The 13211-nt window shown below is 42.5% G+C and overlaps 1 protein-coding gene and 1 non-coding gene across 3 annotated transcripts; one reads left to right on the top strand and one right to left on the bottom strand.

Moving 5' to 3' along the window:
* Positions 1 to 3450: 3450 nt before the first annotated feature.
* On the bottom strand, positions 3451 to 10728 carry LOC134875644 (lysophosphatidic acid receptor 6). Of its 2 annotated transcripts, none has more exons than XM_063900225.1 (2): positions 9833 to 10728; positions 3451 to 6861 (listed from the first exon to the last, which is right to left on the bottom strand). In XM_063900225.1, the coding sequence occupies exons 1-2, from the start codon at positions 9833 to 9835 to the stop codon at positions 5908 to 5910; spliced, it is 957 nt and encodes a 318-aa protein (XP_063756295.1). In that variant the 5' UTR covers positions 9836 to 10728; the 3' UTR covers positions 3451 to 5907. The 2 variants fall into 2 exon arrangements, with proteins under 2 accessions (XP_063756295.1, XP_063756298.1); XM_063900228.1 differs by lacking the exon at positions 9833 to 10728 and adding an exon at positions 7890 to 8701 and having other exon boundaries at positions 3452 to 6861.
* A 2320-nt stretch (positions 10729 to 13048) lies between these two features.
* trnaw-cca (transfer RNA tryptophan (anticodon CCA)) lies at positions 13049 to 13120 on the top strand. The gene has a single exon. It is a non-coding gene; the product is annotated as a tRNA-Trp (tRNA).
* The last annotated feature ends 91 nt before the right edge of the window (positions 13121 to 13211 follow it).

Raw genomic sequence — 13211 nt, 5'->3', positions numbered from 1 at the left:
GATGGGGACTGCGGTGGGTATGGGGACTGAGGTGGGGATGGGGACTGCGGTGGGGATGGGGACTGAGGCGGGGATGGGGACTGAGGTGGGGATGGGGACTGCGGTAGGGATGGGGACTGCGGTGGGCACGGGGACTGAGGTGGGGATGGGGACTGAGGTGGGGATGGGGACTGAGGTGGGGATGGGTCAGTAATTGTGGATGGGGAACTCTATGTATCTGCCGAGTTGGTCTATATTTACTTTATGCAAGGTCTTGCCCTTCTTTGACATTATGTCAGCACTTTTTCCATTCATGCTGACGATTATAAACGGCCCAAGCATTGACGACTCCATCTTCCCGCCCTTTCGTTGTTCCTGCCTTATATTTTGCCGCAACACTTTATGGCCAACTTTGCAGTAGTCATCATGGCCCTGCTCCTCCCTCTTCCGCTTCACTTTCGCCCTTACCTTTTCTGTGTTCTCCTGGGCTGTAGTGAAGTGCCCAGGTAGGTTTTGAACACCTGGTGACAGGGATTCCTGACCAGCAAGGTGTTCCAAATGCTCATCAGTTATCTGTGGCAACAACAAATATACATGGCACAATTTTAGCACATCAGATGGGCATCCATGCAGTCAAACTTCATAATCTCATACACACAACACAGATATGGAGCACTTTACTACACACCTCGTACGCTTTGGGAACCTCAGTGGGATACCTGGCCTCCCGACCAAACATCAGAAAGTTAGGTGAGAACCTTGCTGTCAGCTGCTTTTTGGTTCTGAGTGCAAAGAGTGTGGCCGGGAGGTGGCCTTCCCAACTATTAGGTTTCTCCGCCACCAACTTTGTCAAGGTCCTGTAAGTTCATACATACACAACAAAGTCACTTAATGGATTGGAAAGTGTATAAAAAAAACAAACATATACATTTACAATACCTTTGAATAGTCCCCTTCATCTTCTCGACCAAACCATCCGTCTGGGGATGGTAGGGCGAGCACAAACTCCTTTTGATCCCCAGTTTCCCCAGTCACATATTTGATATCTGACAGAAAAGGTTGAAACGTGAATATAGACCCCATGAGAATGAAGACACAGATGGCATGAAAAGGTGTGCACCGAATTTGTAAAAAAAAGTCTAGAATACATTCAGTGACTTCATTGGCATTTTTACTCTGCAGTGGATAAGCCTCTGTCCACTTCGTAAAATAATCAATCATCACGCAGATGTACTGGTGGCTGTTAGGGTCAGTTTGCCCACCAAATCCATCCCCACAAGCTCTAGTGGCTCATTTATCTAAGGAAAGAGGGCACGTTATATGGAAATATGTCCTCACTCTTGGGCGAAAAAAAATATATTTTTACTCAGTCAACTCAATTGGGATGTAGGCCTTCTTAATTTTCAAGACATCCCTTCTGACCTGGCATTCAGGACACTCAGATATCTAAACAGAGGAGTCAACAGTGAATATGAAGATGCATATAATCGTTGTGAAAGTAATTCATGCACAGAGATCCCTTACAAATTCAGATAAAGCTCACCCATTTTCTTATGTCCTTTTCCATCCCAGGCCAGTGGTACCGTGTGGCAATGGCATCAACCGTTTTTTCCATGCCACAATGGCCTCCATGCTCACTAGCATGGAAACCCACAAACACCTGGTTTGCCTCCTCTGGCGAGGTGACTACTTTGGCGAGATAGTCACCCTGCTTCCTTCTATGGCATATGTAGTGAAGCAGCCCATCTGATGGGCCCTTCATATTAGTAAATCTAAATGAGTGAAGTATAGTTTGAAATGACCAGCCCTATCACTTACCCTTAATGCGGTAATTCTCGCATCTTCTCTTTATTACAAAGTGCTCCTTGGACGTGGAGCCCACAGGATAGGCATTATGCCTCAGGAAGTCTTCTACCTCCCTCACCAATCGTGGGTCCATTTCAAAAACCTTTCACTACTCTTAACTTCACTTACCTCACCTCTCCTTACCTCACCTCTCCTCACCTCACAACACACAACACACTCTCACTCTCTCTGTCTCTCTCTCTCTCTCTCTATCTTTATCTCACTCTCTCTCTCTATCTAGCTCTCTCTCTCTGTCTCTCTCTGAATCGCTACAAGTCAGAAGTGTCTAAACAGCTATATATATATATCCTTTGCCACCTAATTAGCTAATTGACTTCATCCAGTGATCAATTTCAATGTCATTGTTACTGTTTTTCCAATTGTTGGGAACAGCTACAAGTAATTTGTCAATAATAAATATTCAGCTTGTTGCTTCAACGTCTGAACGGTAGCTCAGGCCATTAGCGGTAAGGCAGTGGATTAATACCTTTTGAAAGCATGACTGGGTTCGTATCTCACAGCGGCTATTTTCATAGCGTTTGATATGTGCTTTGTAATGGTCACTATGTGCATTTTTTTAGGCAAAAAACAAAGCAATATCCTTTCAGATGGCCAAGCTGGTGTTTTGTCCGTAACACATGGCTTTTGCGTTCGATTTTGAGGCTTGCGTTGGCAGCGTCTGCCTGTTTCATATTGTGAATATCACCAGTTAACATGGTGGGGTTTATTTCATCCATGACAAACAGCTGACAAGAGCTGACAACACTTATATGGTACAAGCACGGCATTGCTTGAGCTGGTCGGTCGCGTAATGAGTAACATTCAAGGTTGATATATATATTGCCCAAATGTACGGGTTCGAATCCTGTCGCTAGAGTATGAATATTGTTTATATTCATTTTTATTTTTGGCCAGCATGTTTTCTGTTGTTGTCTGTAGGTGATCTCGACATGCACATATTACATGAACTGGTGATGTTAACGTTTTTTCGTCGAGGTTTTCTACATTGTCTGGTCACACTTCAGACACACAAGTTACGTGAAAATCACGAACCTTGCAACCACATCATCTGGCGGAAAAGTGAAACAAACGCCACCAGTTGAACCGGATTCCAGTTAAACTGATCAACCACCTCCTCCTCTTCATCCCCCATTCATTTCAGACTGCCATTTACACGTTAAACCTCCACCCCCGCAGGCTAATACATTTATGTCACAATTCAGAGGATTTCCCCCCCCCCCTTTAATATGTTTAAAAACCCTTGGTAAAGGTTGTTAGGTTGTTCTTCAAAAATGCTTCAACTATTCACTCACCATTAGACTGCAATAAGAATTCGTATTAAATGTTTTTGCTCTAGTCCCAGTGATTATTCAGAGTTTAGATTATGCCCGGGCTAATTTAAGCTCATTTGTGTACATTAAAGTTCTTTAATTTTAAAAAGTCAATCCAAAAGTTAATTGGTCCAATTCATGTGTTTATTTTTTTTATACCAGTGGGGTTCTAGACTAATTTTACTGGGGGGGCCGTGATCTGGTTAATACTTTAATGAGGGGCACATTTAATGCAGGAAAAAGGACTTTTTAGCTATTTTAGTTTGGAGTCAGAGCGCATAAAAAAAACCCATAACATACCATTATTGGTTTTTGATTTAGTAACAGAGTTTGTTTCAATGATTTTATTTTTTGTAGTTACTTTGGTCCAAGACACAGAACAATGAAAGAAGTTTGGGGTAATAAAAACATTATTTATGCAACCAAACTTTGTTTTTATTTAATTTCTTAATATTTGTTGGGATTTGTTATGGTCGAAATCCCTGTTAACTATGGCCCAGGTTACACCACAGTAACTTAGTATTTTACATGAAATGCATTATCATAAATCTATTCTTTTGGAGCAGGGCCACAGGGGGGTCGGCAAGCTCTGTTTCACAGGGGCACCTCCCTAGAACCGCCCATGAGTAATACCATTTGGAGTCACAAAACTTAACATTTCCAACACACAGCCCTTATAGTGCCATGATTATTTTGAGTTTAGGTATTATAGGCAATACATTTGAACCTGAACCTACATGTCAAATTATCTTTGAATTTGGGTATATATTATTAAGGGTATTCTTAAGAATACCCTTAATAATATATATACCCTTTTTTTTTTTGGTTCACTCTCAATCCTCTCAATGTTTTTGACTGCAACAACACGTTTTTTTCAGAAAAAAAAAAGCTCCAGACTATGGTGCAAACCTTTCCCTCAGGGGTTGATAAAGACTAAAAACACAACTTGTCTATAGGAATGATAGTGTTTCTCTGTAACAGCTGGTTGTGTAAATAAGCTGATATTCACCATAACAACCTAAAAAGAGATGATGTTATTATAGTTTCTGCCGGCCCCAAGTGGTAAAGATCAGTTATTGCAGTTTAAAGGCCACATGTAATTAACATTTTGAAGTAAATTGATTTATTTCGGCTTTTCATTAGAACATGTTTAAATGATATGTTGTTCAAAGAATGTTCTCATACTGTCTGCTTGAATATGACTTTACTGACCCCCAGCTGAAAAGCTCTAGTTTAGTCTTCTTTATGTGGAGAAAAAAGCTCTGCTGTGATTGGTCAGCGTTTCTTGATCACACTTTTTAACAGTATCTGTAGGAGAATCATTTACAGTTTTTACATTAGCACATAGCTTAACCGTAGAACTTTGAATCTATAAGCCTTATGTTGCCATGTAAATGTTCAACATTGCTAACTTGCTAAACTCTCTGCAGCCACTATCGGGCCCTCTTCACAAGTAAACCTAGTTCCTCTAAAAATACATGCATTTCAATCTGCAATCTGAAGGGGAATTTACAATTGCTGCAACCACGGTGCCTTTATGTCTGGATAAAGATATTGCGTGTCTTTCTTTTGTGAGGGCTCTCACATACACAAGACTACAACACAAACAGGAAACCACAGACATGAACACAGCGTCTGCTTCTCCATCTAAGACTTCTGCATCTCAGAATCGTGCAGGCACAAGCAAAAGCAGAAGGTAGGGTTAGCTGAAGATGCTTGAGAACTGATATTGTCCTCTGCTCACACAATGCTTCACTTCTGTTTCCATCCATGGCCTATGCTGTCATTTCACAAAAATACAGCTGTTAGCTTTTTTCAAGATTTTCAAGATTAAAGGGTTTTATTATTATGTGCACAGTAGCCACAGTGTAGTTATGGCAATGGCAATCTTAGATCCTACAACAATACAACTTATTTTATACAGGACATAAGACAAAATGAAACAGAGTAGGATAGATTAGAATAACATAGTGCAGGTTATGCTGCAAGACCAGTCTACAAGTAAGGTAGTGGATCAGACGAGAGGCAGGAAGGAAGGAAGGAAGGAAGGAAGGAAGGATGCTCCTGTTTTGGCCAACCTCATATTACACATGAGTTATGACTTGTCAGTAACTTGAGCTATCGGAACACAATTTGAATCGATATTTAATTTAATTCATACATTTTACTGACACCTACTGTATAACATGTACTTCATTCATTAAAAAAATGTATGTATAAAATTAATCAAATTAAAGTATTTTTAATGGCTGGTCGCCACTGAGTGGTCTTTTAATTCAAAATCTCCATTGGTGTTAACAGTTCCTGTCAAGGATGGGTAGAGTCCCACAGTTTTTGAAAGTTTATGCAGTTGCTCTTTGTTGTCTGTCTTTTCTGCTCTTACCCTCAGTTTGTTGAGGCCATCCCTCACATCCTCTTTACTTATGACTAAAAGATTAACAAATGTGTAATATGAAAGGTCCTGTCCTTGTGGTAAACCCCGCAAGAGAGAAACAATTGAGCTCCAAACTGTTTCAGATATAATGCTGGATGTGGTTTGGAACATAATATGGCGTTTAATCACGGCAGCGTTTAGCTGAGTTTCTCCCGGTAGACATTCAGTATAAAAGACATCAAAAAGTGACCTTTGCATAGTAGGTGAACTTTAAATGCAGAATTTAGTTAATTTAAGAGGGTTTTTTATAGATCTGATATTAGCTATTTCGTATTGCATCTATCAAAAAAGTGAGTTTCAGTGAGTCTGTTGAGTCCTTTAGCTGTTTGGCATCCTGCTCCTGTTCACATCGGAACTTTGACTATTTAACAGAAACATCCTCCGAACAGTGCTCATGTCTACGTTCTTCTTGAAGGTGTCTGTGGTGAAATAGTATGCAATAGGATCTAGCACTGTGTTGAGACACGCCATCATCAGGCTGTAGCGGTATGCAGTACGCATGGGGCAGGTTATATTGTCTCTATACAGAGAGAGGACGGCCAAGATTACATGGTAAGGGAGGAAGCTGAGCATGAAAATTAGGAGGCTGCTGGCAATCATCCTCTGGATTTTCCCGCTGTCCACTAAGTTGGTCTGAGCCGCAGTACTACTTTGGACAGCACGGACCAAACCCCATGAGCAGATCAACATGATTACTAGTGGGATCCCAAACCCCACAATCAGGGTTGGAAAAACCACCACAGGGTTTGTAGCATAAACAGGAAGGCTGTCAAAACAAATTGGGTACTCAGATGTTTTGCGCTTGGTAAGATAGATGGGCAGGCTGGCTCCAAAGGTGAGTGTCCATATCCCGAAACAAATCCACGGTGCTTTCTTTCTCCCTGCCTGGACACAAGACGACATAGGGAAGGTGACGGCCATGCAGCGGTCGAAGCAAATGCAATTGAGGAAAAAGATGCTTCCATACATGTTGGCCTTGAGGACCAAACCAAGGACTTCACACAGCCACGGAGGGAGGACTTCAAATCCCAGATAGTAGTAGATCCTCATGGGCAACGTGAGGATAAGCAGAATGTCTGCTATAGCCAGGTGAGTCATGTAGACAATGGTTTGAGTCCTGGATTTGCTTTGGCTGAAGAAAAAGACCAGTGCTAGGATATTAAAGACGAGGCCAATGATGGAGATGAAGGAGTACATGCATACGGAGAAGATGCTGATGTGTTCTGCACTGTTATTGTTGCAGGCAACGGAGATGTTGGTGGACATTATGACCTAATTCACACAAGGGGAAAACAGTGGTTAGTTTTGTGCAGATCTTGAAGACACCCAGCCAAACTTTAGAGGATTCTCCTCCACAACTGTTGATATAAAATGTTGGTGCATGACCTGCATTAAGTTACGAAAACAGCAAACAGCATGTGGATTTTCACACTACAGTATATCTATGGCCTAAGAAGCTGTAGATTAGAAGGGATAATGCAATTGAATCTGAATGAGAAAAAAAAAATAGACTTCAGACAATTTTTGCTCGCGATTTTTACACTTGGTTTTTCTTTTTATCTTAGTGTTGCAAAGCCGGGCAAACCGGTAGATTCAGATGATACATTTCTACAGCTTCATCAACCCTTTCCTATTTCCATATCATACATTTTTATTAAAAAAAAATCTTCTATTGTGTACAACATGAAAGGCCTACTTAAGAATGACTATGCAAACTGTTTTCGTGACATGCTTTGGCCAAATTGCTGACATGCCAGTACTCTGACAGATGCAGTAAAGCCTGTCAACTTCTTTTATGCTCTTTATCAGATTACGTATGTTCCCTCTAAAGTTAGTTTCCCCCTAATAAACCAATGCATATGCGGTTTTTGTTTTAACCTTCTGCTTATTCTGCTGATTTCATTTTTATTTTCCTCCAATCAATATTAATTTGATCAAGTTCTTACACCGTCACTGGAAGAATCACTAGGAATAATCTTTTCATTTATGTATTGAAATTTATGTTCTAAAAATGTTGTTTGGTTGTAATTTATGTTTTGGTTTTCCAATCCTTTGAACGTACACAGTGGTAAGAACAAATACACGGTCAATACAAATTTAAAAAGTGAGAACAAATGTTTTTTGTTTGTCTTTGTTTGCAACCAATACTTCCACCTAGTAATGACTTACATGACTTTAACTAAATGACTCGATTTGACTTTTTTCTATTTAACTAATTTACAGATATTGCATTTTGAAAGGCACATAAAGAACAGTATATTCGACAGTATGTGAAGAAATAACTAAAGGTGTGACAATACCTGTTTGATGATCAAAAGAAGAGGAGATTCAGATGAAGAGGAGTAAGTGAGCTTTAGACTAGCATACTGACACACTTATATCCCTGCAACACTGAGATGTGTGAGCACAGGAAGTTGACCAATATAATGATCTCGCTTGCGCTGTCTTGCTCTTTGTTGGTTTCTATTTAGGCCTCCTTTTTTCAGATATATTTATATACGTCCACATTTTGTGTCTATTTTCTATATTGTATTTGACTAATTTATTCACTGATTTGATTTCTTGGTTGTATCAAGTCCAAACTGAAATATAATAACATCAGAAGACCAGAACCAAATTAAGCCTTAACAGTGTCCACAACACCTGTCCATTTCTTAAAATGATATAACATTACCAGAGAAAAGAGACAGAATACTGCCTTTCCAGTCCTAGTAATTCACATTAGTCCTTTTCCTGGGAAATGACACAGAGGCCTATATTTCAAAACTCTATGCATGTAATACACATGGGGTGTTAACAACCAGAACACATCCTCTGTCTTTTCAAAGAGAGAAGAAATGCAGCAAACATGTTTACTGGTAGTAAAGGAGAGGAAATAATCAAACCTTTAACAGGCCATCACATTTATTTTTTAGGGAATTTGATTCCATCCATCCATCTTCTCCTGCTTAGGTAACAGCTCCAGCAGAGAGCCCCAAACTTCTCTTTCCCTGGCCACATCAACCAGCTCTGACTGGGGGATTCCAAGGCGCTCCCAGGCCAGCGAAGAGATATAATCCCTCCACCTGGTCCTAGGTCTACCCCTTGGTCTCTTCCCAGCTGGACGTGCCTGGAACACCTCCCTAGGGAAGCACCCAGGTGGCATCCTCACTAGGTGCCAGAACCACCTCAACTGGCTCCTTTCAACGCAAAGGAGCAGCAGTTCTACTCCGAGTCCCTCCCGGATGACTGAACTTTTCACCTTATCCCTAAGGGAGATGCCAGCCACCCTGCGGAGAAATCCCATTTCGGCCGCTTGTATCCGTGATCTCGTTCTTTCAGTCATGACCCATCCTTCATGACCATAGGTGAGGGTAGGAACGAAGATGGCCCGGTAGACAGAGAGCTTTGCCTTCTGGCTCAGCTCTCTTTTCGTCACAACGGTAAAGAGTACACTGCAGTACCGCTCCCGCTGCTCCGATTCTCCGGCACATCTCACGCTCCATTGTTCCCTCACTCGAGAACAAGACCCTGAGATACTTGAACTCCTTCACTTGGGGTTAGGCCTCATTCCCTACCTGGAGTGGACAGTCCATCGGTTTTCCTGCTGAGAACCATGGCCTCAGATTTGGAGGTGCTGATCCTCATCCCAGCCGCTTCACACTCGGCCGCGAACCGATCCAGTGAGTGTTGAAGGTCACAGACTGATGAAGCCATTAGGACCACATCATCTGCAAAAAGCAGATGGAGGGGGCCTGGGAGTACGCTCATCCGGTCTACATGTGCTTTGTGGATTTGGAGAAGGTGTATGACCGGGTTCGTACTACTGAGGACCCGGACACAGCTCTCGCTTTGATCCTTAGCCCACCGAACTGCAGATCCCCTTCCCCACGACTACGCCTCGAAATCCCGTCCATGAATATCACAAACAGGATTGACGACAAAGCGCAGCCCTGGCGGAGGCAAACCCTTACCGGAAATTGGTCCGATGTACTACCGAGGACCCAGACACAGCTCTCGCTTTGAGTGTACAGAGATTGGATGGCCCTGAGGCAGAGCCGGTTCAGACCTCCATGGGGCCCTAGGCAAAATTCTGCTAAGGGGCCCTCTTAACTGAACAGTCGCACCTGACACCCAGTGCTTCTACTCATCCCCCCCTTTAAACATATTGCACTAGTGTCGCCACCTGTTAGTCTAATTCAAAATAAATACAGACCAAATCAGACCAAATCAAATCGAACTAAATGTGTAAGAAATTACTCACCATTAAAAGTGTCCCTTTCTGCACTTTCTGGATGCAAAATCATCAATAATGTCATCACATGATATTTGCTTCTCCACATCATGGTTGATGCTCATGATGGCCAAACCACTCAGACGTTCCTGGGACATGGAAGATCTCAGATAGTTTTTGATCATTTTTAACTTGCTGAAGCTCCTCTCAGCTGAGGCAACTGTCACAGGCAGAGTGACAGCAATTCTCAGGGCTATCCAAAGGTTAGGATAGAGTTCCTCCAGATTTTTCTCACAAAGGAAAGAAAGCAGCTCAAAGGCAGTCATATTAGCTGACGGTAGGTCAGGTAAATTCTTGATTTCGTTTGCCAGATCAACTCCACTGATGTCACAGTCTTGGTTGAAGGTCAGAGTTTTCTCAAGTTCCATACACTGAGCCTTTAAGGAGTCACTGGACATCTGACCTGCAGTGCTGAAGTTCAGCACTATTCCATATTTAGTCTTCACCTGGTTCAGAGTTTCAAATCGTTCATCAATGGATCCTATTGTGGAGTCAACCACAATGTTGAAGAAGTTGACCTCAAGATTCCGCAGTGCATCAGCCACTGGCTCATCAGGTGCTTCGTAGCTAAAATGCTTTAACTGCACAGCTACGTCAAGCTGCATTGAAGCAGATTGGAGGAGCTTGTTCACTGTATTTGTTCTTGACAGTATCTCACACCACACTACACAGCAAATCAAGAAGCGGTAAGAACCAACTTCCTCTGCTAGTGACTGTGCCTCCACTTTCGCCACAGGATCATTAATCTTCTGTCTGGCTTCCAGTAAGGCTTCTCGAATCTCAGAGGCCTGATACCTGACTGCATGGACACTTCGAAGCCTGCACTCCCATCTTGTGTCAGTCTATGACTTCACTGTTAGGTTCACATTTTGTTTCAAGATATTCCACCTTTATGTGCCAGCAGAGAAAAAGGTGAACAGCTTTTGTACATAGCCAAAAAAACAACAGCATCTTTGGAGGATTTGGCAGCATCTGCAATGACGAGGTTTAATGTGTGTGCACCACATGGAACAAACACAGCTCTGGGATTCATTCTCAACAGTCTGGCTTGTACTCCTTGGTGTTTACCTTTCATATTGGCCCCATTGTCATAGGCTTGCCCTCTGCAATTGTCAAATGGAATTTTCAGATCAGTCAGCTTGTCCAAGATGACTGTAGACAGACTTAAGCCAGTTGTAGCCTCAACATTCACAAAGCCGAGGAAGTGCTCCTTTATCTCTGGCTGTCCCTTTAAAGCCACACTTCTGAGGATAATGGACATCTGCTCCTGGTGACTAATGTCAGGTGTACAGTCTAAGATAATGGAGAAGTATTTTGAGTCTCTCACTTGAGTCACAATAGTTGTGAGAATCCTGTCACTCACAAGCTGTATCAGCTCATTCTGTATGTCCTTACTAAGGTCATGAGCATGTGTCTCTCCGTCTTTAATTCTGCTGACATGATTTTCCAAAACAGGGTCAAATTTAGCTAATAATTCAACCTCTTTTAGAAAGTTTCCATTATCTGGTTGGAAGAGCTTATCTGATGAACCTCTGAATGCTAGGTTTCTTTCAGCTAGAGACTGTGTGATACTTATGAGGCGTGTAAGGACATCTCACCATCTCTTTCTTTCAGCCTCCAAAGCTGTCATTTCTATGTGGTCAAGTGTTTTTCCACGACTTAAGCGCAGATCAAGTTCTCTCCACTTAATCATATTGCTTGTGTGTTCAGGACTACCCTCATGCTGCTTCAGAATGGCGTTGATATTTGACCAGTCATTAACACCTTCTCCTATTATTTTGTGTTTTTTTTGTGGAAAAGAGTTTACAGCAAAAACAATACACAGCGTTGTTTTTCACTGAGTATGAAAGCCAGCTCCTGGTAATCTTTTCACCATTTGACAGCCGTCTCTGTAGTAATCCTGGATGGAACCCTCTTCTGGACTTGTCTTTGGGGTAAGAAAAATCCACTCCTGGCTTGAATGGAACTCTGCGCACTAACTCAGTCCGCATACAGTCTGTAAAGACTGGGGGCCAGTCTGCTGGACCGTTTGGTGGAGCAGAGACTGTTGCTTTAGGGTCTGAGCTAGCTTCTGATGCTTGCTGTACACACACTTAACGGTGGCTGTACTGGACCTGTGCTGCTGCTGGTTGAAGGTGGATCATCTGTGCCTGTCTTATCTGGGTCTGTCCCTCCACTGGCTGACTGACTGGACTCTGTGCTGCTTGTTAGGAACTTAAGCATAGCACCTGTAAAATAAAGATCAGACCACCATTAATTCAGCTCCATCAAATTGACTGCACTGGTTTTACCTTCATAGCTATACTTAAAATGTAGGTGATTTAGGTTATTATTTAGCCTATTTAGCACCATTGTCATAATATTTCACGAGTTTTTTTTATTCACTAATATATCTGCATCTATATTTGCCTGTGTGCTATCCAAGCAAACAAAATTCAATCTTAGTAAATATTTATCCATTACTTTCCATTTTGTATAAGTGCAGTTGTAACTACACTCAGAGCGATTGATATAACACTTAAATTACAGAAGCTAGCAAGACGCACACGGAGACCGTCCAGGGTTCACCCAGGGCTCACCGCCCTGTTATTTAGGTCAAACTCGGACTAGCCCCGTCCCTCCCACTCTCCCACCCGGAGAGGAGAGTTACCTGACTGCTGTTGCTGCTGTTCATTTTCATGCACTTTCTTTTTTCTCTTTTCACTCCCCGAGGGATAACTCCGCTTCATCTTGCTGATGCCGTTGATGCACATGCATCACTGGCAATCTGACGTGCGCGAGCAGCGCGACAGACGGTCACGTCGTCACGTTTTTGTTTGTTTTTTCCCCACGGGGCCTCTATGAGTTTGCCGGGCCTTACGCAACGTGCGTAGTGTGGGTATTGGGTGAACCGGTACTGCCCTGAGTAGAGACCCCCTCACCCCATACTCCCGTAGCACCTCCCACAGTATCTCCCTGGGAACCCGGTCATACGCCTTTTCCAAATCCACAAAGCACATGTAGACCGGATGATCGTACTCCCAGGCCCCCTCCAGGATCCTTGCGAGAGTAAAAAGCTGGTCCGTCTTTCCACGATCAGGAGGAAATCGGCATTGTTCCTCTGCTTTACTACTAAAAAGTGAATCGAATTGATAAATAATTGAGAGATAGATTGATACTTAGAATATTCTGCGGTGTTCAGCTGTAGACCTCGTGGCGCAACGGTAGCGCGTCTGACTCCAGATCAGAAGGTTGCGTGTTCAAATCACGTCGGGGTCAATGCTTTTATAGGCGTTCATTATCTCTTACAAAACACCTTTTAGTTATTACAACGGTTGGTGTCAAAAAACAGGGAAAAGTATGAGACATG

The sequence above is a fragment of the Eleginops maclovinus genome, chromosome 14, assembly GCF_036324505.1.
Source record: "Eleginops maclovinus isolate JMC-PN-2008 ecotype Puerto Natales chromosome 14, JC_Emac_rtc_rv5, whole genome shotgun sequence".
In the NCBI taxonomy this organism is placed as follows: Eukaryota; Metazoa; Chordata; class Actinopteri; order Perciformes; family Eleginopidae; genus Eleginops; species Eleginops maclovinus.
The sequence above is the reverse complement of the archived record's forward strand: the minus strand, read 5'-3'. Positions and strand labels throughout refer to the sequence as shown.